The following is a 27,361-nucleotide window of genomic DNA, read 5'->3' as shown; positions in this document are numbered from 1 at the left end:
TTTATCCTGAGAGATTGATGATGCCTTACATTACAAAAGTATTTCCACGTTCCTAGAAGATTCACCCCCCTCACAAGGAACTTCCCACACACAAAAAAACTTTCAACACGCAAGGGATTTATTTTTTCTCAACAATAAACCTACGAAAATCGAAAACCACACACAATCAGCTTTGGCCAAAAAGCTTGCCGAACATTTGTTGCTGAATGAATCCGAAGAAAAGGTTTTTCCCGTACGCATCTCAACAACAGTGTACGCCCTTCGGTTCTACGAACGCGAGAACATATCAAGAAAGTTCCGGGCGGTTTTCCGTTCTGCGATATACGACGCGTTGCCCCGACATTCACTGACAAGGGTCATGGGTTTTTGGGGCTGGAAAACCTCCCAGAGCGCGCGCACCCAAACACGGGCGAAGTAGCATCATCAACATCATCGTTGGTGGTACTACTTTTGCTTAACACGCGAGACTGTCCCCTTCCAATGGGTGGCGAGAAGGTTTTCCTTTGCGACTAATCGAATCAAAGCAACAACAGCACACAAGAAGGAGAATACTACTGGGGATGTGTGTGAGTGTGCGTGTGTACGTAACTGACACCGGGACCAGAGTGGACAAGCGCAAAGACGCATTTAATCAAAAGTGCTTCTTTTCTTAAAACCGGTACGAGCGAATTGTGGAATATATAATCCTTTTGTGGAATAGCAAATGGAAAAAAAAGTTAGAAGCAGCCACCCGAAAGCTGGCTGCATCATGCTCTATAAACGTAGAATGGAACCATGGTCGGCAGGATGCAAACAGTTCTGGACCGGTGCCAAAACGGCTAAGCGTATTTTCCCCGTCCCCGTTTTTTTTTTCTTCTAAAGTGCGTTGCGACAAAACTGACAAAATCTGACTCATCACCGGATGCAGAAGCCGTGAATCTGTGCGATTGTGTGTGCTTGTACTTAAGGAAGAAAAAAAACCCCCCTTCTGGGGCCAGGTTCAATCAACTCGGGAAAAGTAATTTATGCACCTTCGTCTGAGAGAGCAACCAGTGTCCTAAATACACAATAAAGAGCAGCGAATAGAAGAAGAAAAATTGGGGTTATAAAGTATAAAAGGGGTTTTAAAAAGGTGAAAAGTTACATCGACTGATCTTTATAAAAACGTTTCGACTTTATGCGACTAGTAGCTTTGGGTGGTTGTGAGAAAAATGTTATAAATTTTTAGGACAGCGACCTTGAAATTAAAGGCGAACCTAGAACCCAAACAGGCTGCCATTTTTTTACAACCAATCAGGAACAGAGCTTCATCAATCGTCAACCATTTTGACAATGTTTGGAGTGAATTAAATTATCTGCTTTATACATTGCAGAGGTTAACGAGAAATGGCAACTTTTACGCGACTCAGAGATACAGAGAAAAAGCAATTAAAATATGCACCATTTCTATTTTAAACTAATTTTAAACAAAACTGTTCTAGTGTGTTTGCATGATGTTGCCTTTTGTAGCAGTAGCTTTCAAGATTACTCATAAATCTAGTTTTGGTGTGCTTTGGTCCATACCACATTTGTTTCCGGTTAAAGTTGATAAAGAAGTTATGCATTCCTATCATGCTCCACTTCCTTACAATGGTAGAAATGTAGATAAAAGGAGTTACATTTGTTTATCCGAAAACAAACAACCATCCAAATAATGGGTAACCCCCGTACCAAACTGGGAATCCCGATCTGGATGTGGATCTCAACAAGAGCGGATTAGAATTATGTTTTAATTTACTTATACACACGAGGAGCATACAAAATAAGTCAATTATTTTTGGATTTTTGAATTAATGAATAGATTATATTTATATCGACACCAAATTCATAAGAAAACTCGCAATGGACATAGCCTAGAAAGTTAAAAATTTAAAAGAAAAAAAAAACAAAAACGAATTAAACAAACAAAAAGAGTTAAAACTATGTTGTGCTTTACTGTTACTTTAGAAAAATGAATAAAATTGAGTTTAATATTAAAAAGGAACAAACAAAACGAATTGAATTAAACATTAATCCTGCAAGAATTTTATTAGAGAAGCTACAAATAGAAAAATAGAAACGTCTAACTCCTATATAAAAAATACTCATGAGAATATGTTGAAGTAAGTTGAAAAGAAATTAATAATGAACAGATAAACAGTCAACAAACAACCACAGACAAACAGGGAATAAAAAAAAGCTTCTCACTTAAAAGGCTTAAACAAAATCAATAAGAAAGAATGTGACAATGTGGCGGAGGACCGTCATACGGAGATATAAAATCAACAAGAAATAATATTTTTATTGAAAGTGCAGCACACATCAGTGTATATTCGCTACTGGAGTAGTTAAATCTATTCCCTATTATTGACCGTAAAGGCAATACCCCATTGGTAAAAAGCGGTCACCATACACTCGAAAAATAATTTCATCCATTAAATACATAGCAAAACAAAATGGAAAATCCAATTCCGAAACGTTTGCTTTAAACCTTTTTTCACCAGAATTTAATCGTTTCCATTGAATGGTGAGATAATCAAACAGTTGGCAAGTCTCTTCAACTTCACTAGCGCACCACCATCAGAGAATAGATAGTCCATTATTTGTGGTCCTCTGTGTGTCCTCTGTAAAAAAAAAATATATACTCGTCTCATAGCCGTAGGGTGATAGTGCTAAATTCTCTCACGCTTTGCTTCCATATCGACGAAATTCCTCACATACAACAAAAAAACATGGAAGCAAAATACCCTACAGCAACTCAATTGAACTTGTGGGCAAAGCTTGTGAAAAAGGACATCCATATCACACAATGTGCTAAAATGTGTGTTTGACGGTCCAACACCGGTCACGGTTGAGCAGAGAAAGTTTTAGCTTTAATTTCACTTTTCGATTCGTTTCGATACGCATTTGATTCGAAATATTTCGTTACAACCGGTGGAACTCTGGCTCTCTACTAGCGCGTCCTTTTCCACCATACACGAGTCACGGATGGACAAAGTTTACATTTTTCACTCGCATCTCAAACAAGCAAATAATACTCCTGCCTGGAAAGATACTGCTTTCTCGAAAGAAAGAAGGACAAAGCACAATCGTACGATAAACTTGTGAAGTGCGAAAAAACTTTGACCAATAAAACTCATTTCTAATCTTTTGCTCTGGCAACGAATGCGAATGGAAAGTAGTTAAAAGCATTATTCCGACATCGGAAACATAACCTTTTCCAGCGTTTCTGGACTTTGTCTTGCGGATCAATTCACCATGCTCGGATCGAATAATGAAATATACCGTTCGCTGCTATCAACCATAAACCAGTGGGGTAAACAGTTTGACGATTTTGGTTTATTGTTACGAATCCTTTTTTTTATTGAATCAGGATCATCCTCGTCATCCAACCAGCAAACTGGAAATAATCAAATCAGTCCGTCGCTAAGGGTTCCTGATGCATTTCGAGGGTAAAAGATTCGGAAGCTGCCAGCCTAATTTATGTGGTATATTTATTTCTTCATCCAATAATTCGTTATCGTTTCGAATGAGCAGTTGTATAATAAAAAATGCTAAAATACAATGCATAACTTCCTTGGTAATTTTAAAGCTAGCTACTGCTTTAAATGCGGCAAAGACCCAAAACATTTTTGACAATATTTATTTCCCCTAAGTCCAAAGACCCGTCCAAACTAGGAATGAAAGGCACGCCACCGCGAGTATATTAAAATGCTCATCATTATTCCATGAAACATCTCTGCCCAACACCCAATTAGCTATTGAAAATTCATAAAGATCTGCTCTGGGCAAAAAGAAACCAAGACAAATAGGAAGACTGAACTGTCATTACTCACCTAGCGTCGATGGAAATGCGGACGTAACGCTGCAAAGGACTGCCAGCAGCACAAACGTAGGTGGCAGTAGCATCTTCGACCGACAATCGCCCTGACGTCGGGTTCGGGAAGGCCGCTGAGCTGTCGGCAATTGTTTCCGTCGAAGGAAACCGTTGTCCTGTTCGCATGCTTCACCAGGGATGAAATGTCTTAGCAACGGCAGCATCATGATGATAGCCGGATGTGTTATGATACGTCCCGTGTCTTGGACTCGGCAGAATTGTTCATGCGGGTGTGAGAGATCGACTCTACACGCCCAGGCAGACAATGTCACCCACCAACTCCTCTCCACAACCGCAACTTATTTTTCGCTTCGTTTTATTTGAGTCCTCCGTTGAGGCACGTGGAGTAGTCTATATAATTTAACACCGAGTTTGGTATGTTTATATGTTCTAGAAGAAGATGATAATTTTGCTGCGAGGTTCACTTCCAGCTTCCTGCACCGTGCCAAGACGAATGGTTGGTGCTGTGCAGCATGACATCGGGGTGTGGTAAGAATGTCTCATTCCGGATGTACGCTACGGGGCGGGCAGCATCATCACAAGCAATTATGGTCTCGCACACGTCATAGTTTTACGATGCATTCAAACTGTATGTACGAATTGCTGTGCTGGACTCGTACCCACCACCCACGGCGAGCTATCTACGCAACCGCTTATCTCCCTCAAAACAGAAGGGATGAAATTGTCGTACGTTATTGCCACGCTCCGGACTGCTATTCGCCGGCACGACCGTGTTGGGCGGTTTTACCCTGCTTCCTCGCTAATTCCTTTCCAACAGCGGAAAAGAAAAGCTGCGAACTCTTACTCTAATCTACCAAGATAACGACGACGACCCGAAAGCTTCATTCATCACTTCAATGCGCGCTTGTTGCTTGCAATTTCGACTTAGATGCACCTCCCAAATCGATTACTTGCACAATCGGGCAAACATCGAATGAGCTGATACGATTAAATCTTGTTGGTACGACTTCTTGGCACGAGACACACGTTGAGGATGCTTGAACTAATGCTTCTCTTGCCTCTCACGCACCTTCCCACACACGGTGGAAGGTTTGATTCTGTCCAATTTAAAAACCATTCAAACTGACAGATCTAGTCTCCTCTTGGTTCCTCCTGCGATGCTCCGAACTGGTCTCGTCGGAGGAGTCGTTTGGAAGTTTCAATGGCACTATTCTTCCGCCTGTTGCGCATCCGATTCTTGGCCCTGTTTGTCTTTGCGCTGTCTTTGATGACTACCAGAGCACCGGGTGCTGCGTTGCGAGATAATTTACCCAACTGGCGCCTCACCGAGTGTGCTTTCTCCTGTGGTCGTTCGTATCGTATCAACGATGGTTGGATGATGTTGCTGATGATGACGCTGGGAACCACCGAGGGAGCTGCAATGATGAGCGGAGATTTGGTATTTGTTAAATTTGTTCGAAGCTATTTGCACAGCGATGGACGATGATGATGATGTCCGAATGATGTCTTGTTCGATTATTAGTACGGAACTGAAGAACCTGAAGCAATTTAAAGCACAGCGCACAGAGATCCGTGGCGTGGCGGCTCAGTGAAGATTGAATGACATTCGCAGCTTCAAGTTTCAAGTCCATCGTCCGTCAGCATCGTCAATGTCGTAACTTTCCTATCAATTATGATTTCTCGACTCTTGAACTTGAGAGATTGGTCATGTCATGGCAGAAGGAATTTATTTTATGATGGCGCTTATAACGAGAATCGACTCGGATCGTGACTTCAATTTTCAACCTAATTAAAAACGATTCGATGAAATTTGATAGTTGTGCGGCTTTCTTGTTGGTGTATCATGTCGGGTAGGATTTTCTACGATGGACAATTACGGATGCTTTTTGACATAATTGCAATTTACAATTTACTGCTTAATTTAGAACAGCGAATATGTCACTGGCTATAAAACGTTATTTTCATAAAGCGTAAGCACTATCAAATATATTTTTTATGTTCTCAGATATTATCAATCATTCAAATCGCCACAATGGCTACATAATTATTTTACAAGATCTTCTAGTAGACGTTTACCTATGAGACATATTTTATTTCCTATTTCCTGATGAGGTTTCTTCGATCTGCAACGTGAGAACTACCAACAACAAGATATTTTAGAATCCTTACCTTCAATAAATGCATCAATATAGCTGACTTACTCAAGTTTTTTTTCCTTAAAAGCTACCAATGCCGATGGATTTTCCGATCCAAAAAACTGTTGGATATCTAGACCGATATATCTGGATATCTAGCGGACCTTAAAAATTTATAAACTTTTCACCGGATGGAAGATATTGCAAAACCCGAATTGACCAACGCTAATCGTCAGGAAATGCCTAAGCATTTCCATCTTATTCACCATAGGATGGCGTTTATGGTAGAAATAATGCAGTTCCTCGATTTTTTCGACCTCAGCTGCTTCTAATTTGCTGATAACACTGTACACCTGCTACAAAGGAGCTTTTTTGCTAAACTTGAAGAATTTGCATGCAAAATGATTCTGTTTCATCAGTTGCATTAAACTCCTGAGTAAATGTTAAATTATTCGAGATAATTGAATCTGTTTCATACTAATTTCTGCCATTTTTCGCAATGTTTAACGTTCGGTTTGAAGGGATAAAAAAAAAACAATGCGCTATGAGACGGACGAAGTGATAATGTAAGGATGCAACATCTGGAGAATATGGCATATGAGTGCAGAGTTTCTCAAGTAGGATTGGACCGGATTTGTCTTCATCCCACAGATGTTTTGCAACTTGTAAATTTCTTGCAATTTCTTCACCGTTTAATCCCACTGTAAGAGATCTCATTTGATGCTTTTTCCATCTTTTTCACATTCCCCGAAAGTCTGTACTGTTCAACGTAGAAGTTGCAAGGCATGCAAACTGTTACCATCATTACTGCTCACTGTTTCGTTTCCCACCAAGACCTCGGGCGGTACTGCAAGCGATTTCTTCTTTTGGTAAAATTGCTTCTCGATACCGAAATTCAATCAATTATATCAATCTGCAATCAGTAATCATAATTACATAAAATGGCCAAAATAATCGAGCTGACTCACAACTCACAATGATCCAAAAATTGTTTCCTTCTCCATAGGTTGTGTTTTGAACGGATCAACCTCTACCAACAGTGAGTCACACCCCAAGCATAGGGCATACGTTTCTCAAGATGAACTTTACCCCTGGCCACGACTCTGTTATCTTGTCTCGTGCGAATCAAAGAACGCGTCAAGTGATCTTCGGCACCGGTACGACAACAATCCGTTCCAGAGTGCTGATGTTTGATGGGCCTCCCCTACTGTGTCGATGATGGAAAGTGGGAACTTGCCGATAGGAGTTAAGATAAGCAGAAGTCATTGACAATGAAGTACGAGAAACGACGGACAAGGACGCGCTGGCACAGGTGGGTTGATAAGAAGGGATATAATCCAATGGCCATGGGCTCGACCGGCTCGATTCATTCGTGACGTCAGCGATCGTCTGCCCAAAACAAAAAGGGAACCAACCACGGGGTTAAAGAATATAAACCGCGTGTTATCTGTTCTTCAAGTATGACAGCCTTCTCTCGCTCTCTCTCTCTCCCTCTCTGTCTCTATTCGGTCCCATTCAACTTCGAATTTCGGTAATTGCGGGAAGGGAACCCTCCTGTAGGGGTAGAAGATAAGAAAACAACGGCGAGTAAGCAGTGCTGGAGAAGGCAAAATATCAGGTGGCGGTAGGTGACCTTTGCCCAAAAAACCCCGCGCCGTACCAAAAGTTAATGCAAAACGTGACGAAAGTAAGCAACACCAACAGTCAGCTTTTAATCGGGAGTGAGGAAATAACCTTATCGAGGGCGCACAATAACCAGTGGCCAGTGGCAAAGTAGGCAGAGATTTCTAGCATTATCTTGACAAGTATCATTTTTTGGAAGATGATATGCAAAAATGTAGGACGCTTGATTAAATTTCTCGTAAATCCCTCAAGGCTAATGCAGGTTAAATAATTCTAACGAAAAGAGGTTTTAAGGACTTTCAACAAAAATGTTATTTACAAGACCAATTATAGCATAACTAACCCTTCCACACTCACACTTACCAGTTAATTTGATAGCTACTTTTGGTCTTCAAAAATCACTCAATGAAATTGCCCCCAAACTACCCGTCGTACACGGAATGCACGGTTCCTCTTTTCACTTCCGGTTCATTCAAAAAACCAACTTCTACTAATACGAACGCACAGAGTCGTCGTCGTCCTGTGTACAAAAGACGGATGTGCCCAACGTGCAAGGACGGTTCTGACAACACTCATATGTAGGATACAGACGCGCACACACACACACACGCTCTTGAACAGCGCAATCTACGTCTTTACCTTGTTTGCCTACAAAATACGAAACAACGGTCGCCAAATTTACTTCGAGGCGTCTCCGTAGTAGGGTTAGTTGCTCGTTTGCAAATTTCGACACAGCGCCACGCTTTTGTTGTTGCTTTTTCACTTCTTCTTCTCCTTCGAAGTCGGTTTTTGTTTTGTTATTCAAACTTTCAAAGGAGCACACACAAGCGGCGTGGGGACCGAATTTAACATCTCAGCCTACTTGTAGTAACCAACTCATAGCGTAGATTCGTGTACACATATACGACCACCATATTCACGGAATGTAATTCACTAAATTAAACTTTACCACAAAAAAAAAACGCGACGCATCCAGACGCGAAACAAAATGGGAATTCGTGAGGATTTTCCTTGCTGGACAATCCAATCTACACAGTGAATATTCACACAACGGTTGCGTTATGTTTGCTTCTATTCAAATTGAGATGATAAGCTTCATTTCTTCATTTATTTAACTAGAATGCTACACAACTTTCGCTTAAAAAATCACATGTTTTAACATAAACCACAAACTACAAAAAAAACTCTCAGCAAGCACTTATTGTGATGATTTTGAACTGAGCACTCAGGCGAAAAGTTTCATTTCGAAGGCTCTATTCCATCACTGGTAGTAACCACACCACATATCGCGAGACGCGTTCGCACACCACACCGAAAGCACGACCGGATTGTAATGTTGAACCATTTGGAACAAACGGAACACCAGCTCCCACAGAGAGCTGTGTGTAGGTTGGCAGCGCGCGCGAATCCTGGAAAACCGACGTTCCGTACAGATCCGTGCGCTATCACTGATAAAACTATTGTGCTTCGTTTCTGTGGTGTGTGTGCAGCGTGAAGCCGCGTCTTCGACGAAAGAAATTCTCTCCAGCAAAATAGCATCTACCCTTCTCTTTCTTACACATGTGCGCGCTCTCGTTTTCTGCTAGCGATTTCTCTCGCCAGGTAGTACAAAAGCGAGCAGCAGCAGCGTAGAAGAAGTGTGTGTGTGTGTGTGTGTGTACGTGGGTTTTGTGAGGATATTTGGGTTGCGTGCACGTGGAAAGGAGCGTGAGAGCGGGAAGCAGGAAGAGAAAATGCGATCACAACAGAACGCAAAACGAAACGCGAACCCTGAACGAAGCCGGCCTAAGGGAGACTAGGGCGAAAAGACGTCCAAATGATTATTTGATCGTTTTTTTAAGTTTCCTGTTTTTGATACAAGTTTTTTTTTCTTGTGCGCACTTTCTAGTGTGAAGTCTTCGTAATACAAAATTAATTCTTTGTAATACAAAATGACAAATGAATTCAAATCCCACCGTTCCATCGTAATGAGAAGTAAGTAAGGAGTAAGGACCGTTCCATCGTAATGAGAAGACTAGTCTAGTAAAGCCCTTCGATGGCCTGCGTGGTCTAGAAGATCGTTAAGCCAAGAAAACAAGAAAAAAGAAGAAAATAATGATTATTTTGGTATAAAAGATATTCCTTCATTTCTTTTATTCTTCTACATGATCTTCCCTTTTCGTATGAAATACGTTTCTGATCCTTGTTGAAACTAGGTCCAGGTCGCTGTGTCCTGGTGTCGGCTGTGTTCAACTATCGTATCCTTCCGGTTTTGCCCGCCATCAGGATATGCTCCAAGTTAACCTGAGCATCAAGCATTGGTATATCGCTTGATGCTCGATATATTCCGTGTTCATGCAGTCACAGATAGGCATAGTTCTTCACTGATTAGGTAGGTTTTAGAAATACTTATCGTGCCAACTCATCTATCACGTTAGTAGGGTTGATACACAGGAACGAATGATGTCTTTTGTACTAGACCCTATCGGTGCCTTGATCACTAATCAATGGTGGATCGACGTTCCAGGATAATCTTATGGTTGAAAGTGTTCTACTCTGATCTCAGATCTAAAATATTAGAGAAGAAGATCTTAATTCTATTTAACTATTCAGTGAATGAATCCACGGATGGTAGGACAAGACCTGTTAAAGATCTAGTAGAGAAGTACATGAAGAAGATGGTCTAAAAGTGTCTTAACCTGTTTATAGCAATGCTTCGGGACAGCTAAACGAGATAAGTAAAATATAGAAATTACTTCAATTTCCATATGTTGTATATGTGTATATTTTACGACAGCAGACCTAGTTTACATGGATGACAGTGACATTACCCAATTCCTTACCCAATATCACCGACCTCCAGACTACCAAACACATTGTGCAACACCGGTGCAGGATGCGTCACGACAAGAACGTCACGGCTACACCTCGTTCAACTGATGGCTCAATGTCCTCCGGTCTGGTGCGGACTGGCCGCCACCGCAGCACGTCCAAAGCCGACCACAGCGCGTTGATGCGACGTGATCAGGTTGGAATGCTTAATGAAAGCGCTCTACACACCCGCCAGTAGTACGCCAAGGGAAGGAGGGCTTTCAATGACGTTCGATGACCGCGATACATGTGTTTGGTTGGCCTGTTCCCTCACCACCGGGGTTCGTGGGCAATATTTCGGGTCTCTTACAAACGATTTGTTTTTCGCACCCCGGTTACAATTAAACGAGTATAAATATGGCTATCGCTGCCAGCAATAGACACAGTTCACATCCAGCAAACGATCAGCAATTAAGTTTCAACTCCCCAAATCCAAACCCAAACCGCAAAACATCAAAATGTTCGCCAAAGTGATCATCTTCGTAGCGATTGCCGTTGCCTGCGCCGCCGGTAAGCCTCTGACGGCAGCTGTCGTGGCTGCACCGGCCGTCGTGACCGCCCAGAGCTCGCAGGTTATTGCCAGAAACTACAACGGTGTGGCCGCTGCATACACTGCACCGGCGGTTGTCTCGGCCGCTTACACTGCTCCAGTGGCCGCTGCCTACACTGCTCCGGTGGCTGCTGCCTATACTGCTCCAGTTGCCTCTGCCTACACCGCCTACAGCTCGCCAGTTGCTGCCGCTTACACTACGGCTCCGGTGGCCGCTGCCTACAGTGCTCCGCTTGCCGCTGCCTACACCGCATCCCCGTATGCTTCCTACTACCCTTACGTGCTGTAAAGCAGCGGGGACTGACCACCATCGCATCACAAAACCCGATCGTTTGTTGTAAATAATTACCATCGAACCGTTAAGCATTTCAATCAGACTGTAGCATTACTCCCTTTGCTGTTCAAATGGAAAGAAAACTCATCTCGCATTGGCGCCTTGGTAGATGCAAACCTTCTTCTTTGATGTGTCGCAAAGCCTGTGTCACTTTCGAGTCTTTTTCTTCCCGCTTTGACCCGTGTCCTACTGACATTCAATAATGCTTTGAAGTGTCCAGTCCTGGGCAAACAAGAAAAGGTGGCAAAGATTTACGTTTGTTCTTCGTCATTCGTAGAAAAAGGATTCCGGAAGCGGAACCGGAAGCAGTAAAGCCTCTTTAAGTGTCTTCGCAGGTTACAAATGGACGAAGAGAGAAGGCCACCATTTGATGATGCAATGAAGCCGTCAGCAAATTGATCAGTTTCCATTGCGATAGTAAGCTATAGAATTCTTTATGGGTCACGACGGGTAAAAGAAAGTGTGTGTGTGTATTTCTTTTCCCTGGTCGATATGGTTCTTTGTTGGATCCCCCATTCTGGAACTGTTCTTCTTTTATGGAGCATACATTTCAGATTTAAGGAAGATATGAGATTCTGGAAAGCAAAATTATTCTTTGTCGTGCAGCTGATTAAATTTGGTTGGGGTCGAGAGTTATCTGAAACATTGCCGACTTTCGCTAATAAGAGAAGACTTGGGAAGTCAAAGTCCTTATTACTAGATGCTAGCTGTATAGACAACTCCCAAGTAATGCTAGAAATCAATCGATAACTCCACAAACTGTGCTAATACGGTGAAGTAATAAAGCAACGCACATGCTCGAAATAACTGGCACGATTACCTTCATATCGATGCAGCACACCGCAATGTTCGCAAAAAGACACTGGCGAGGCAAGATTATGCAAATGGCCATATATGAGGTAAACCTCATAAAAGGTCGGTCATCTGTCATCCATCATTCGAGCGGCGTACAGCGATCGGAATGCTTGGTTGCAAGCAGTTATTTCGATATTTTCCTACCATCCTTTCTTCTCCAAATCATCAGCACACAACGAACATCCCCGCCTTTGCGGTTAGCCGATTGTGTTTAAAGTTGGAAAGCATCGGAGGAAATCTTCGAAACGGTTGGTTGGATGGTTCGCTTTGGTGATATTTTCTTATCACCTTACACACCAAACCCAGTCAACCAGCCAGCCTTTGGTGGGGTATTTGAGAGGAAAATTCCTGGACGCTTCGACCCAACCCGGCTAGCTAGGTAGGTGCCCAAACGTGCACACGAAATGGCATTTTCCATCGACGCGTGCCTCACAGCAATACGGTGCAGAATATCTCGAGAAATGCCAACAATTCTCATATTTAATATTCATACCGATATAATTATGCACGGTACGTTCCGAGCGGTTAGAACTTGCCACCGGATATTATCTCCCTTTTTCTTATCCTTTCACTCTTCCTTCTATCCTTCCCTGGCGGCAGCCTGGGACCTGTCACCCAGCACAACAGCTTCCCAGCACAACGATCGTGTTGCGCAAGAAGCAAGGTGTTTGAAAGGAAGAATGCGCCATCATTGTGCCGATGAACAAGGACCGTCTCTTACTCACTCAATATTCCGTTGCCCTTTTAGTTTTGAGTTATGAAGCATGTGGTGTGTTAGGAGAGTTGCGTTAGGACTGTTAAGTGAACTTCCTCGGTCGGGATTGATGGCAGCAGGTACGCAATGAGCTTTCACACAAAACAATAGAACGGACGGGATGTCCTGACCTCAAAGGCAGGATATCACCTCTAGCGGGACACCATTTTTGCCGGCCAGGTACGCGGCGCGAATCGCAACGACGACCGGGTTTTCCTAACCGCACTAAAAACCAATATGTCATACCAACCGTTTGTTGCTCGGAAAGCGTAGAGACCAACGACAACGAAAAAAAATAATCGAGGATCCTTAATAGACAAAAAAGTGGACTGAATGGGTCCCTCCCGTGGCATAATTGGGAACGCACGCGGATGTTCTTCCTCTCGGAATGGAATCCACTTATACGAAGGCAGTGCATTCAGCGGTGAAGAACCCCGAAGAGGCACGTGGACTAGCTTCAACGGGAGGCGCTCGTGATGAGTGGGATGAAGCGTAGCGAGGGAAGCAGGCGGTGCTTGCATATTTCCCCCAACCGGTTCTAATTGCACCCGAAGCTATTGCCAGTGGAATGAGATTAAAAAGCTAGTGTGGATGAGATACTCGTGGAAAGCGTGGCGTGGAACAAAAAATAAAAAAAATAAATGGAAAGCATCCCGTAGAAAGCGGTTGCTCAACGGTGAGAATGGCGAAATAATACTGGGACCTGCTAATGTTGCTGTGCTTTTGTTCGCCAAAGGGCACAATGGGTAAGGTTTTCTATGTTTTAGTTATAAACTTGATATTTTAAAAATTTTGTAATTGAGGTTTGATTTTGGGATCTTCGTATTTTACTAACTTTTGAGTCGAATATTTGATCCAAATCAAGTGATGAGCTTTTTGATTCTCACTAAAATTAAGATATAGAGCATTAAGTTTCAAGAAATGGATATTAATTTATTTATTTACGACATTATGTTAACATCTGCAGAATCAAATAAAAAATCCTACTTAAAAACTAACTGAAACACATTCAGATGTCCTAAATAGTGTGTGGCAGATGCCTAATGCAGGGTTCCTGGCAATTTCAAGAGCGAATATCACAACAATTAGTCTAATTTGGCCTAAATATTTTGCATCTTTTATCAAAAAGTAATCATCATTAAATGATGATGATAAAACGTTATTTAAAAAATAAAAAATCAATGGAAAAATATTGATTTTATTGACGATGTTGCCTTTATGATCACTAGGTATGCCTTCGTAGGTGCCGCACCTAGACCTAAAGTACGATAAACTGGAGGTCAACTGCCCAATGGAGGCAAAGAAAATCTCCCTTCGGAGGAACGGTCCAGATGATATTTGAACCACGATCATGCCGTGTGAAGACCGGGGCCGTTGTCGCCTTACTACTGGTGAAAGTTGCACTATACAGTACAACATTTATTTGTTTTAAATATACATAACTTTTAAAAAACTATTCTAAAAAAAATATTTGCGTTGAAAAACTATTCCATTGTACCCGTCCGAGCCACTTCCTGACCGAGTGCATTAGCAGGGACGAAACGCGCAATGCAACGAATCTAAAAACTGCCGTCAGAAAACGGAAGTGTACAGAAATTACGTCCGCTGCAGCCATCATCCATCATCGACGGCCATCGACAGAGTCACTATACAGAGTTCGCGGTCATCCCTTGGCACCTTTGTGCCATTTTCCCTAGCCATGAGTTGCCACTTGTCGCCAAAGGAAGATGTCCGTCCGAAGCCCCTTCCTGCCCAGGATGTCGGAGTACGGCGACAGACGCGCAAAATCATGAAACAATGAGCAAACACCGTGCAAATGAGCGACCAGACCAGTTCTTATAATGTATCGCTGCCACTAGCCCCAACACTGCACAACCAAAGCGGTCAACGAACCCGCGTCCCAAACGGGCCGTTCGTCCCGATTTAGCCATTCATCAGGCACACAGTCTAGCCGATAGGACGGAAAGCACTCCAAGCACTTCTTGCCGTCTTTTGGGACACACACACACACCAGGTCCTTTGTGGTGAAGGCGTGGACTTAATTGCGGATCGGAAAATAAAAGTAAACCTCCACAAAGCGATAGTAGACATGGCTGGCCTATAAGCATTTTCTGCTGCGCCCCAACACGACCCCTACGACTACCACAAATTCCCCGGGTGAGATAGATTTTTAATAAATGCTTGCACCCACCACTCTAAGGGCTGGCGTGAGTGAACGGTTTTCTTTGGTTTGTAGACAAAACACCCTTTACGTAGTACAGTCGGAGGCTACATACAGACAGAGGCGTGAAAAAGGCAAGCAATTGCCGGTCGGTTGTAATAAATTTACGATTAAATTACAATCGAGATCGAATTACTGGGAGAAAAAGGGTTCTCTGGTGGTCCCCTTTCACCCGATCAATCACTCCGGACTCCGGTGGTGGTGGTGGTGGTGATAGGGATGCGAATTGATTAGGACGCGGACGGGTGCACCAAATTGAAAAGGACACCAGCAGAACAGAAAAGCAAACACAGCACGGGCAAATACTTTCAACTCAGATGTACTATTACCGGACCTTCTATTTGTCAAATTGATCCGGCCTCAAAGTGGATGGAAATGTGCGTTCGACGTACGTAAATCCTGTCAGGAGGGTGCGTAATGAACTAGTTTTATAGGTTGACAATAGGGAGGGTGGAAAAAAATCTCTCGCCATACCCCGGGAAAACATTCCTGTGTGACACGGTGCGTGTTCCCGCTTTTTTTTTTGTTGTTGCCTTTTTTGTCCCGCGTCTCGTGTTCCATCGAATTAGGTCACCGCGTCGAAATTGTGTCAGATTTACTCACCGTATAGTGAGGGTATTTTTTCGTCCTTCCGATTGGGATGCTTGGACAAACCGTTGCCAAACGTGATGCGATAAGTGCCAAGACGAACAAAAGCCAGGTAGGAGATGACTTCATCACACATTAGTGCGCCTGAATGTATGCTTGTTTGCACGTGTTTGAACGGATAGCTATATAAAATTATAATTTAAAATCACTGAACAATAATTTAATTAAAAAAAAACCTCTCAAACAGATAACGAAAAAGGCGTATCAGTAGGGAAAAAAACTTCTTTTCTTATCGTGGAAAAATCACGGAACAAGGATAAAAAGATAATAAGGGTAACGGTAGAGGACGGTAAGAAAATTCCCTATAGTGTCTATAGACGAAAATTATAAGGGTCACCACCCGATTTTAGGACAATTATGACGTAATTCCAGAGGAAAGCATGTGTGTGTGTGCGCGCCTGTGTGAGCGTTTATTGCACCCACCGCCCATAACGAACCGGGTGCGCCCTACCCGGGGTTCATATTTTATGCCCTTGTCTGGGAAATTTACATTTCCAACGGAGGAGGGTGCCATCCGTCAATTTAATCACATACGAGAAGCATTAGGATGGCCGATTTTTTTGTGCTCGCACCACCACTAGTGCCTTATTAAATTAAGGGCAGCCGAAAAAGACAGCCGAGTAGACCGGAGACACATGCAATGACGTGTTGCATTAAACTGGAGGTAAAACTGGGGGATTTTTTTTGGAGAGGCGTGAGCCGGTTGGAAAAATGTGTGGTGAAAAGGATTTAAAATGCTGCAAACGACACTCTCGAGCTGTTCGGATGTTTCATTAACCGAAACACGGAAAGTGTGACTGACATTGTATTGTAGCCTAAATATTGACACTGTCCGTCCTATTCCAATCATGCTTCTCTTAATCAATTGATTTTTACTATGAAAAGTAATCCGACTCGACGTGCTGAGCCGCTTTACCGTTGCGATCGGTCAAGCGGACTCTGCAAGAGCGTTTTTCTTCATTTTGAAAACCTTTGGCTGGAATGGCAAATGCCGGCTCGTGACCACAATGAATTCCCGGTCACGTTTAGCCACCAATAAAGCGGATGGGTGGCTCTGGCTCACTATTTGTACATTGTTGAATGAACTCAGGCACGTGCCAAGAGTGTCGTCGAGTACCGGGACAAACGGAATGGTGCATACGGAAAACCAGAAACACCCTTACGAGCTGAAAATGGCGTCCAAAAACGGATAATCAGAAAGAAAAAAAATGAATACACGAGGGTTGCAGCATGTTCCCAAAACCTTTTTTCAACCCCTCTTGCCTATTATCATCACGTGATACGGGCCAGTCGATTACTTAATTTGTTTTACATCGACAAAGTTGATGAAAATGGCCCATCCAGAGCCTGAATTGGAAACTGGTGTGGTAGAGATTTACAATTAATCAACACGGGTCGTGCTACAAATAGCTAAATAATAAGCCATGCTGCCCCACAGGCAAAATACGCAGCAAATACTTTATCCATTTGCTTTATTGCAATAATTCCGCGTAAAGTGATAAAGTTTTGTCAGAATCGTTATGCGTAAACTCGTTTCCTGCTTCCAGCAGAATGTGTTAACCTACTCCGGGTAAAAGGAATCGATCGAATACTGCCGGGGCCGAAGTCTAGAAGCAGGACCAAGATACTGGGTTCCGGCAAATAGTAAGCTGACATTATTTAAATACCATCACATACTTGACATAATTTCCTCACATGCTCAAATGCCTCGACCGAAGGATAAGAAAATGGGGGAAAAAACCTAGTTCTAAGGACAAAACATGTCGGTCCATCTACCAGCTCCAAGGCCTCGAAAAAAAGTAAGGGCAAACACACACACACTCACATTAAACGTTATCCTTTCTTTCTGCAATCGTGTCCCATGTCCCAGGAGTGGTTTATCCCCTAGTAAGAAAGGAGGTGTTTTTCGCATTCTATATAGCCTTTTTTTCCCGCTTCTTGGATGCGTTTCCGGTACACATGCTGCATTACAATAGATGACGAGCGCTGCCGCAAATGCATAGCATGAAGTGGTTTTTCGAGGTCTCATATCGTTACCATTTTATTGCTTGTGGCTTGCTTGAAGAAAACTATTTCGGTTTCATTAAAAATAATGTTGCTGTAGGCTATAGAAATCATTTAATATAAAGTATAAATAACTTATCGCCATTCCAAAAGTCCTGCTGGAAGCAAAACTTCACAGTAGGTTGCATCAGAAAGCCACGGTTTGGGTTTTAATTTGTTAGTGCTTTCATTAATTCCATGACATTCAAACATTTGGCAAAAAAAGCGCAACAATTACTTCACTATAATGACCGAGTTGAAAGATGTTATCAAATGTCCAGCGATTTCGCTCGTTCAGGCACTGGCTCGCTTGAAATTCCCATGAGGGAAAGGGGAGTTGGCGCTATTTTTTGGCAGTAATTAATTCACCCATGAACATTCGGTGCGTACCGATATGACGAGGACTTGGCTGTGGACATAATGATAATGAATGGTTACGGGTTTTCAAAGGTAAAAACTGTTTCGATGGATTTTTTTGCGTATTGTTACTTGCGGAACTTAAAGATAGACGAATGGAAAAAGCCATTTCAGCTTTTTCAATGTGCGTGGAAAGGCAAAAACATTGAATGAACATTCTGCAGTACTTTTTAATGATAAAGTGCATTAGAAAATGATGATAAAAATCGGACCGTTGTATTGGGCACATCAAGCTATTACCAAAGATCTCCAGCCTTTTGAGAGCATTTATTTATTTTATATTCTTATTGGCTTAACGATCATGAAATATGCCGAAAGCAAGCAATGTTTCACAGGTTTAAGTCTATAATTGGAACAATATTTCTCGAGAATATTTGAGCCTTTGTAATTTAATCGAAATATTATTTTTAATAAAACTGCTAGCGCATTACATGGAAGTAATTATATTTTATTAGGATTTTAGTTAAGTTTTACTTAATATATAAACTAAAACAGCCAGCAAGAATGATGTAGGGGCGATTTAAAAGTTAAATATAGTTCAGTAAATCTAACCGGCTTTTAATTCATGGACAAAATAATGAAGAAAAATTAATATAATAGCCAATTATTTACAAACAAGAATTGCAAAAATAAATAAACGAATACACAAAAGAAAAAAATTAAATAAGTCATCAATATAAATAATGGAATAAATAAATATAAATAGAGAACATATAAATAATCAAGAAAGTAGAGTAAATAAATTAATAAAGGAGGAAATAAATTTATAGCTACATAAATAAGCAAGTACATTAAAAATCCACATATAAATAGGAAATAAAAACAAAACATTTCAAGTGTGATGATTACATGTGATTGGCTCACGGGAACCGCGGCAGTTTATCGTAAAACCATTCCCTTGACTGGATATGACGAGCTGAAGTCAAAGTTGTTGGATGAATTTGGCGGACAAAACCTTAACGATGAAGACATTGTCAAGGAACTACGTGCGGATCAGCTGGTAGACAAATGCTTGCTGAGATTAATTTAGCGATGTACGATTAGAATTGACAGTAACGATATTAATGGTGAAAATAAATAATTTATACTACATGAATGGCGAGGACGTTTTCTTATTGACCATTTGACAATGGGGCCAAATGCCAGAAAGGGGTTTGTGCTGAATTCCTCTCATTGTCACTTGCCTTGTTGAGGGCTTATATCATGCGGTCAGGCATTTTGCTTTTCATGGGAAATCTATATTTCCAGCTCTTTGAATTGCTCCTCCGGTCCACCCCTAGTTCCCTGAAATGTTTGTGATATAGACTTCTTGTATGGTACACTTAGCATATCATGATCGAATTAGTATCAACCCGGTTGGGAAGCGCCGTATTAGTTGACGGCAATAACATCGAGGTGGTGGAGGAGTTGCTGCTATCTTGGGGACTATCGTAATTTCAAATAACACACCTTGGCAAATCGCATACTGATTAGCCCCGGTGGTCCTTAAAGGCTACGAGTCTTGGCCCATCCGAGTGGATGATGCAAACGCTCTTGGCGTATTTGAGCGAGCTTGCTGACCGGTATGTTATGAGGATGTCGGACTCGTGCGTCAGCGACCACCCCACTTCGACACGAGGCGTCAGGGTGCACAGCGAATACTTCAGCTAATCCTGTCGTAGATGAAACACCTATATGGATGGGAAGCTGCAGCCAGGAATCGAGTATCCGGGAAAATAATTGCTGACCGGATTGGGCAGAACAGCATCCGGAGTGGGATAGTACTGTCTAGAGGAGCTCTTTTTAAAGAGAATAGGGCAACTGCTTATTAACATGTGAGAGTTGAGGCTTCTCGATAACTCCACGCTCGCTGAGAGCGAAGAGCTTGAAGAGCTCCAATTAGGCTGCCTGGTGAGGGCGAATGCGGTTTATTCAAAGGCATGATTTAGACGAGTTTATTTCTTCTTCTAGTGAAATATACTTTGAATTTGAGAAGAATGCGGAGCTACCATTTTTACATTTAAGAGCATGCTCATATCTCTTAGTCGATTGATATGAGGCTTCCTGGTAGCTCACGAGCTCACTACCCAATACTAGATAGAGCAATGGGAAAGAGTTTGGGAGGATCAATCCTAAGCCAGATCCGGCGGTTCGAATTCCCATCTCTACTCATACCATGAGTAAAGCAAACTGTTTAAAGATTGCAAGGCGCCAAATGTGATTGTAAAAAGATGGCTTGACTGAGTTATTTTGTAGGAGTAGTAGTGCTATCCGTTATTAATTTGTTTTGTTTTCATTCCTATATTAATTAGCATCAAACAGTGTTTATTTATAGAACCGGCTACCGGCAATGTGCAAACAGATGCGCTAGAGACATCAGTTTTGGTTGAGTATTTCCACCAAACAGAAACAGCTGTTAATCTCAATCTACCGTAGAGACTCGCTAGTACTGACGATTTCAATTATTGCAACGTGATTGCAAAGGAAAGGACAAAAATAGATTATTGCAATGAGTTTGAGTTTCTCGATGAGCTGTAAAGCAATCGTTGCATAAAATAATGCAACCGTTTCTTACCATTTCGTTCAAATCGTAGAAGGCATGTATATAAATTGAAATCTCTAATTTATTCTAAAATATGTGCATGCATTTCTAATATCCCAACACCATCGACAACAAATACCGGGCGGATTGTGGGAAAAGGCATAATATTCAAAAACAGTTTCCACCCTGCTTTTAGGAATGCAAATGCATCCAACAGAAAGAAAAGAAACATTAAGTACCCATGCGTGTGCCGGATTCTCGCTGCTGATCAAGAGCGAGATCGTTTCTTTAGTTTTTCTTCAGCTGTTCGATCGCTTTCTTATGCCGTGCGATGGCTTCTTCGTGGTGTTTGATCGATTCCGAGTGGAAATCTTCCTGATTAATGGCTTGCTTTTTCAGTTTAGCGAGCTGTTCCTGGCGCTGGGTGAGAAAGAAAAAGACGTTAATATTTGATCATCAATAATAGGCGATCATCATTTTTCTTACCTGTTTGTAGAAATACTCTTCCTCATGAGCAACCTCCATTTTACCGAAGGAACCGCCGGCTTCACGGATCGATCCACCGCCACCGCCTCCCTTACCGGCACCACTACCCATCTCACCGGCACTCATGCGAGCGATTCTGGAAGGAATGTAACGTTGTATACGTTAAAAATAAAAGCATCGACCCCCTTTTTATCGATTTTTACACCCAAAATGATAAGCATGAACGGTTCATGCTGTTGAGAGTTTCGATCCGATAAGAGCGTTTGGATAGGCATTGAGGCACCCATCACGGGTGCATCAGCTTTAAAACCCACAAAATGAAGCTCGGTGCAGTCAAGAATGCAATTCTTCACAGCTCATTTCGATGCTTACCTCATGCCGCTGGGAATCATCCAGGCTGTAGTTTTACGGAGAGATTGCATTTTAAAGTAGCACTTTTGGGCAAGTTTTCAAACAACGAAAATGACCTTCCACCGTCGAACGTAGATGCAACACAAAAATGAAGACTGTGGCTTCGCACACACCCCAACTTCCCAACCACCTATTCACGCGAAGATGACTTTGACGTTTTTGACAGCTCGTATGAAGGCGTATTGCAACAGGTAGGTGCAATTTATATCAACACCTGTGTAGAAAAAGATTTGGTGAGGTTCTATTTTAGAAAAATAGCAATCAGTAGATTTCCTTTTTTTAAATGAAATTTTAACCTTATCTACCAACTTGCTTACCTCTTGTCGTGGTTCAGAAGTCTTCTTCTTAGCTTAACGACCCTACTAGGTCACGCCGGCCATCGCATGGCTTACTAAACTTGCTGATACTACGTAATTGGATAGTCAGTCCGCAAATACGGCAGTACGGTTCGGATGAGATTTGAACCTTGGTCCTGCCATGTGAAGACATTGTCGCCTCACCACCAGTTCTCCCCTCCGAAGTCCTTGATAAACGATGAACTTCTGGAGGAACTTCCGTAGAGACACCATCACTCCATCTCAATCTAAGCCTACCAAACTTCCTTTGCCCATCTGGATGGCATAAAACAGTTTTAAGGGATGGATCGATTACCATCGCATGATCAGCCCACCATTGTTTTCAACCTCCAATCTCGTACTTTACTTGCCGTTCTCTCCAGACACACTTTTCAAGGCTCCAATGCCCCGGTGCAACCACTTCTTTTATCTTTTTGACTTCAACTCCTCCTTTGCCTCCTATCGCACGTCCTCCACGGCATCCGTCTTTTTAACCTATCCTCACCCTTTGTCCAGACGATGTCCTTCCAGTTTTTAGGTAAGAGTGTAAGACTACTAGTTTCTTAAGCCTTTTAGCGGACAGATAGAGTTCAATAAAAATAAAGATTGTTTGAGGGAAGGTAAACTACCGACCAACTAATATTGCATAGGAACATACATAGTTTAGATTCCACTTTATATATTTTTTATTAAATTTCAAATTAAAACATTACGAACTGAAAGCAGCATACTACTGGTCTTATAAACTCGATAAAACAAACTCAATCAGCAAACGAGCCGGAACTCAACGGTTCTGTCCGTGCACCTTGCAGGAAAGAGCCATGCGCTACTTAAGATCAGAAAACATACCTACATACTAGCAAACTGTTACTATAGTCCAGTGTTTCATAGGGCAGTTTCGCTGCACAACCGACAGAAGTACGGTATGTTACACGTACCAATTCCTTGAGGTGTGGGTGGGGGGGCTTGGCTTACCTTTACCGCTATTTATACAAAAATTGAAATATGTGTTTGTCGAAAAAAAAAAAATGGACCACAATGTGCGCCGTGGCCGGTTCGAAAACAATACGATGCGCGCAAATTGCTATCCGTAAAATTAAATTTACATTTTAGATTCAAATGCATCGCATAATGCATTCCCTTATGCATCGCTGCTGCTGCAACCATCATCATCCTCCTCCGTGTCGTCTTCTGCCTTATTTTGGCCGTTTTGATTCTTTTCCGGAGCGTCATCCTCATCCTCGCTACTGCTGCTACTACTTGTTTCCGGTGGTTCCTGCTTTGGAGTTCCTTTCGCTACCGATACATTTCCACTCTCATCCTCCTCCGAGGACGATTCTTCACCCTTGTTAGAGTCGCGTTCGGCCTGCTTCAGCTTCTTTAGATACAATTCAATGTTTTTCTGCGGTACCGATTTGAGGAACTTTTGCAGCTGCTTGAAGTACTTACTATGCGCTGCGCGCATTTCTTGCTTAATTACCGCCTTACGGGTCTCTGAAAGTTTTTTGAATGATTCTTCACATTGTTCCGGTTTTCCAAGGTAATAGTTTTCTTTGTAGAACTGGAGCGTGTTTCTGAGAGGAAGTAAAGAGAGAGAAAGAGAGAGGCTATAGGATATATTTATTCTAGAAGGAAATGGAAGAACCTTTACTTACGTCGGCGGCCGTATCGGTTCATTCGGCAATGCTTTAGTGCCATTTTGTTTAGCACCGGATTTCTTCTTGTCCGTCTCCTCATTGTGCGGGAGGGTGATTGATAGTTTGCTCTTCTTTTCGGCAGTACTGCTACTAAAAATTGTCAAAGGTAAAGATCAAATAAATGGTATTATTGCGAATGACCTTGAAGCATACATACAGTGATCCTAGGAAGCATTTGTCTAGCTGCATGTAAGTCTACCCTATCCACTAAAAAAAAGATCGCCTTTTACATACACTCCAATTACCGCAACGTGCAAGGTAAAACGTGGGGCGATAGTGCTTCCTCATGACAACTTTCGCTTATAAGCGGAAGATGCAACAATTTTCCGTCACATCCGTACGCAGGAGGACAATCGTTATCTTCAAACCAAACGCTATATGAAGTCGACTCCTGAACGCAACGCTTTAACTCTTTGCATCAACAAATGTGTCATCATCATCTGTAGACAACCGAGAGCCCTTACACTCTTCAGCTATGAATTAAATGGACGGATCTTTGTGGGAAAAAAATCTTATCCAAGATCTAGGTGTGCTTATTGATGCGACGATACTCTGGCTCTGCATGCGTCGTCTCTTCAACACGTTTGGCGGGGCGTTCGATCCGGGAATGTCAGCGACATAAGTAATGTGGTGGTTTTAGAGAGATAACCTATCTGTTGTGCGTTTAAATTGTATGTTAAATATTTATAAAATATTGCCGCACCACTGGCAACTATCGAGAGGGCTAAACAGTATATAAATTTTAATTCAATAAACAATCAACAAAACGATGTTTGTACGTATTTTAAGCTACCTTCAGCGGTGTTTTTTCTTTATCCTTAAGTTTGATAAATGTCTTGGTTTTAGTCCTATCTGTATGAAGTATCTATAGCAATTCCATTTCAGGATCCTTTGTGGTTCCTTAAAGAAAATGATTTGATTTGAGAACCATGGCTCCTTAATACGTCCGAGGCATATGACTTTGTTTCTAAAGAGTGTTCAACGAACATTGAGCCGCGTTCAACAAATTTATTAAACATTGCCAATTTTCTAGGAACTTCACTGCTGAGAAACATCCCATTGATGTGAGACATACCGCTTGCTTCGTTTGGACGAATTATTTTCGTAGATTAGTTCTACAATTGTTTGATTTTCGACTGAAGCTAGGAAGGAAGCTAACTTAATGGGAAAAATATTGGCGATGGATAGAAAAGGTCTTCTATTCTAATACAAATCTGTTCTGTGTAATAATAATAATCCAAATAACCTCAGTAACGATAATTGACTCAGCGATGTATCGACTATTGTTCCTACCTTAAACTTGAAGTTCAGAGCATAATATCCAACTACGTGTGATGTCTAACAATAGTTAAATATTCTGCAAAACTGTAGCTAGACCACTACATTACTTTCTTTGGACCCCATTTAATATCTCACGGATCTCTTACCTGTCAGATTCATGGTCGCTTAAGGATTGCTTTCGCTTCTTCTTCGGTGAGCTCAAAACTTCCGGTACGGCAAATTCCTGTACCGTACTTTTCGGCACCGCCGTTACCGCGGCCGTACTTTTCAGAATCGATTTCAGTGGTTTCTTCGTCATTTCCGGTTCCGGTTCCGCTTTCGGTTGGGCCGCGCTTTTACTTGTCTTACGCTTGGCTTTCTTGCTTTCAGACACCAATATGGTCGATTCTGCTATCGGGTAAGCCATTATATCGTTTTCATCCCGTGACGAATTTAGAATCGACATAAACGAACGACCTTCGCAATGCTGCCGATCGTGCTTATCCATTTTCGTCTGGATAAACGAACGTAAAAGATCGATTTCCGCTTGCCTTTTCGTTTCATCCGCGATGCTTTCGATGTAAGCTTCATACTTGTTGACGTACTCTTGCTTTGCCTGGCGATACTCAATTTCTAGCTCCAACTTTCGCAACTTGGACAGTTGTTTGTACTCGCGCAGCTTTTCCTTGCGCCAGGCATGAACCGTCAGGGCCGGATTATGCTGAGCATGATGTTTGAGATAATACTCGCTCGTCGAGCCGGGAAACATTCCCGGCTTGCCACTAGCTTGCTCGAGCAATCGTTGCTCCTCCTTGGTGAGCTTTAGGGAATTACCAATGTTTTCTGTCTGGGTCTTGAATGCTAGCTGAATGTATTTGATTTTCTTCTTCAGTTCTAGATCGTTCCAGAGGACACGCAGCTCGGTGGTGGTGATTTCTGCATTAACTTTTTTCGAATCCAGCTTAAACAATGCAAATGGCGTTATCGTCTTAGGGATCTTCTTCGTGTTTCGGTTCCTTTCTTTTGGAGTTTTGGGGGACTTCTTGGATTGCAACGCGTCCGGGTTATCTTTGCTGTTGAAATGGGGGGACAAAAGGAAACAAATCAGGACTCAGAGCCTTGAGGTGCAGATGATGCTATACTAACTAGTACTGTTCCAGCTGAAGTTTATGGGCTTCCTTCGCTTGCATTGCCATCGCTTCGTACTTTTGCTTCTTTTTCTGCGATAACGCGGCAAACTCTTGGCTAACGATTTTAAACACCTCACTCTGCAATTAATTTTCAATAAATCATTAGGTACAATGGTGTGCAAACTGGGTCAACTACTAATGCTTACGGTAGCTAGATCAGAGTTTTTCTTTCTAAAGTTGGAAAACTTCTCCTTGACGAATAAATTATACGCCGAGGGAGGATTTTTCGGTTTTCCAGATGACAGCATTTTGTCTACATACTGCGGTATATCCTCCACCATCTCGGCAAGGGTACGATGTTTGCGTATTTTGCTAAGCACCTTCTTCGTAACTGCTCTTATCTCCTCTGGGCTATGACCGTCAAATGCAACCCGATCCCAGTCGACTTTCTTCAGTCCGTTAAGGTATCTTCTTTGGTCCTTACGCGGCAGTACCGTTCGCAGCTGCTCAACAAGCTTCTTGTAATCGGCCGCAGGCCAATCGGTGGCGGTATCGCCGACGTCCAATTCATCATTTTCTTCCTCCGATTCACTTTCATTCTCGTGCTCGGAGAGTACTGTAAATAATTTCAAATCGGTTTGGTAAGGGTGTGAGCTACCAGTGCTTTCATCAGGGTGAACAGCTAGATACGCTACCTCCTTCGAACTTTTTCGATATTTGTTCCATCTTTGGAGCACGCTCGTAAGCGACGGATAGCGAACGTTTCCTCATCGTGAAATCGTGAAGCTTCACTGACCAGTTCGTGCAAAAAAATTAGGTTATGAATACGAATATACTGTTCCTTCCAAAAGAAGGGTTTAGCGTCTTTGAATTTCAATTTTACGAAACTAACAACACTCAACAAGAATGCACTACGTGTTATTTACACAGTTTATAGATATTGTACACTGTTTCACATAAACAACATTCCACAGACGCACTGGCTATTGGCCACAAACGCGTCGGCTTTTTTTAAGCTGAATTGCGTTCAAAGCAGTAAGCCAAAATTTGAACAACAATACGACATGCTGCATGTGACGTTTGACACGAAAACGATAAACGATGCTGCGTAGTGAAGGTATAATTACACGGTAGCAATGTGAAGCTTGTGTATATAGGGGGAAGAATATAAATTAAAGTAACTGTACCAGTTTTCGGCAGTGTAACATGTTTCGGCATAATAGAAAAACAAGCATAATTATGAAAAAAATTAAAAT

General features: G+C 42.1%; 5 protein-coding genes across 5 annotated transcripts in view; 2 read left to right on the top strand and 3 right to left on the bottom strand.

Annotated features, from left to right (window-relative positions):
* LOC126565782 (uncharacterized) overlaps positions 1-4,038 on the bottom strand; it is a 29,257-nt gene extending 25,219 nt beyond the window's left edge. Inside the window, exon 1 of the mRNA XM_050222992.1 lies at positions 3,834-4,038. Within this exon, the coding sequence (XP_050078949.1) occupies positions 3,834-4,038 (205 nt within the window). The remainder of the gene's footprint in view (positions 1-3,833) is intronic.
* LOC126564268 (carnitine O-palmitoyltransferase 2, mitochondrial) overlaps positions 1-27,361 on the top strand; it is a 141,739-nt gene that overhangs the window by 77,924 nt on the left and 36,454 nt on the right. The window lies entirely within an intron of this gene.
* Positions 10,866-11,285, top strand: LOC126565621 (pupal cuticle protein C1B-like). Its single transcript, XM_050222816.1, has one exon. It carries the CDS (start codon positions 10,902-10,904, stop codon positions 11,280-11,282), a length of 381 nt encoding a protein of 126 aa, XP_050078773.1. The 5' UTR covers positions 10,866-10,901; the 3' UTR covers positions 11,283-11,285.
* LOC126565674 (ATPase inhibitor mai-2, mitochondrial-like) lies at positions 21,038-21,745 on the bottom strand. The gene is made up of 3 exons (XM_050222873.1): positions 21,645-21,745; positions 21,273-21,408; positions 21,038-21,206 (listed from the first exon to the last, which is right to left on the bottom strand). The coding sequence occupies exons 1-3, from the start codon at positions 21,692-21,694 to the stop codon at positions 21,075-21,077; spliced, it is 318 nt and encodes a 105-aa protein (XP_050078830.1). The 5' UTR covers positions 21,695-21,745; the 3' UTR covers positions 21,038-21,074.
* LOC126565927 (nucleolar transcription factor 1-like) lies at positions 23,160-26,879 on the bottom strand. Its single transcript, XM_050223129.1, has 6 exons — positions 26,801-26,879; positions 26,312-26,721; positions 26,122-26,243; positions 25,143-26,048; positions 23,674-23,805; positions 23,160-23,592 (listed from the first exon to the last, which is right to left on the bottom strand). Exons 1-6 carry the CDS (start codon positions 26,874-26,876, stop codon positions 23,160-23,162), a joined length of 2,079 nt encoding a protein of 692 aa, XP_050079086.1. The 5' UTR covers positions 26,877-26,879.

The sequence above is a fragment of the Anopheles maculipalpis genome, chromosome 3RL, assembly GCF_943734695.1.
Source record: "Anopheles maculipalpis chromosome 3RL, idAnoMacuDA_375_x, whole genome shotgun sequence".
In the NCBI taxonomy this organism is placed as follows: Eukaryota; Metazoa; Arthropoda; class Insecta; order Diptera; family Culicidae; genus Anopheles; species Anopheles maculipalpis.
Note: the sequence above shows the minus strand (reverse complement) of the source record. Positions and strands in the feature narration are given on the sequence as shown.

Excerpts from the sequence above, each read along its gene's own strand:
- LOC126565674 (XM_050222873.1), bottom strand. The coding sequence starts at position 21,694 with ATGCAATCTCTCCGTAAAACTACAGCCTGGATGATTCCCAGCGGCATG. Across the intron at positions 21,409-21,644 it reads ATGATTCCCAGCGGCATGAG|AATCGCTCGCATGAGTGCCG; the intron begins GTAAGCATCGAA and ends CATTCCTTCCAG. Across the intron at positions 21,207-21,272 it reads AAGAGTATTTCTACAAACAG|CGCCAGGAACAGCTCGCTAA; the intron begins GTAAGAAAAATG and ends TTTCTCACCCAG.
- LOC126565621 (XM_050222816.1), top strand. The coding sequence starts at position 10,902 with ATGTTCGCCAAAGTGATCATCTTCGTAGCGATTGCCGTTGCCTGCGCC.
- LOC126565927 (XM_050223129.1), bottom strand. The coding sequence starts at position 26,876 with ATGAGGAAACGTTCGCTATCCGTCGCTTACGAGCGTGCTCCAAAGATG. Across the intron at positions 23,806-25,142 it reads AGCGACCATGAATCTGACAG|TAGCAGTACTGCCGAAAAGA; the intron begins GTAAGAGATCCG and ends GACAATTTTTAG. Across the intron at positions 23,593-23,673 it reads GAACCGATACGGCCGCCGAC|AAACACGCTCCAGTTCTACA; the intron begins GTAAGTAAAGGT and ends ACTTCCTCTCAG.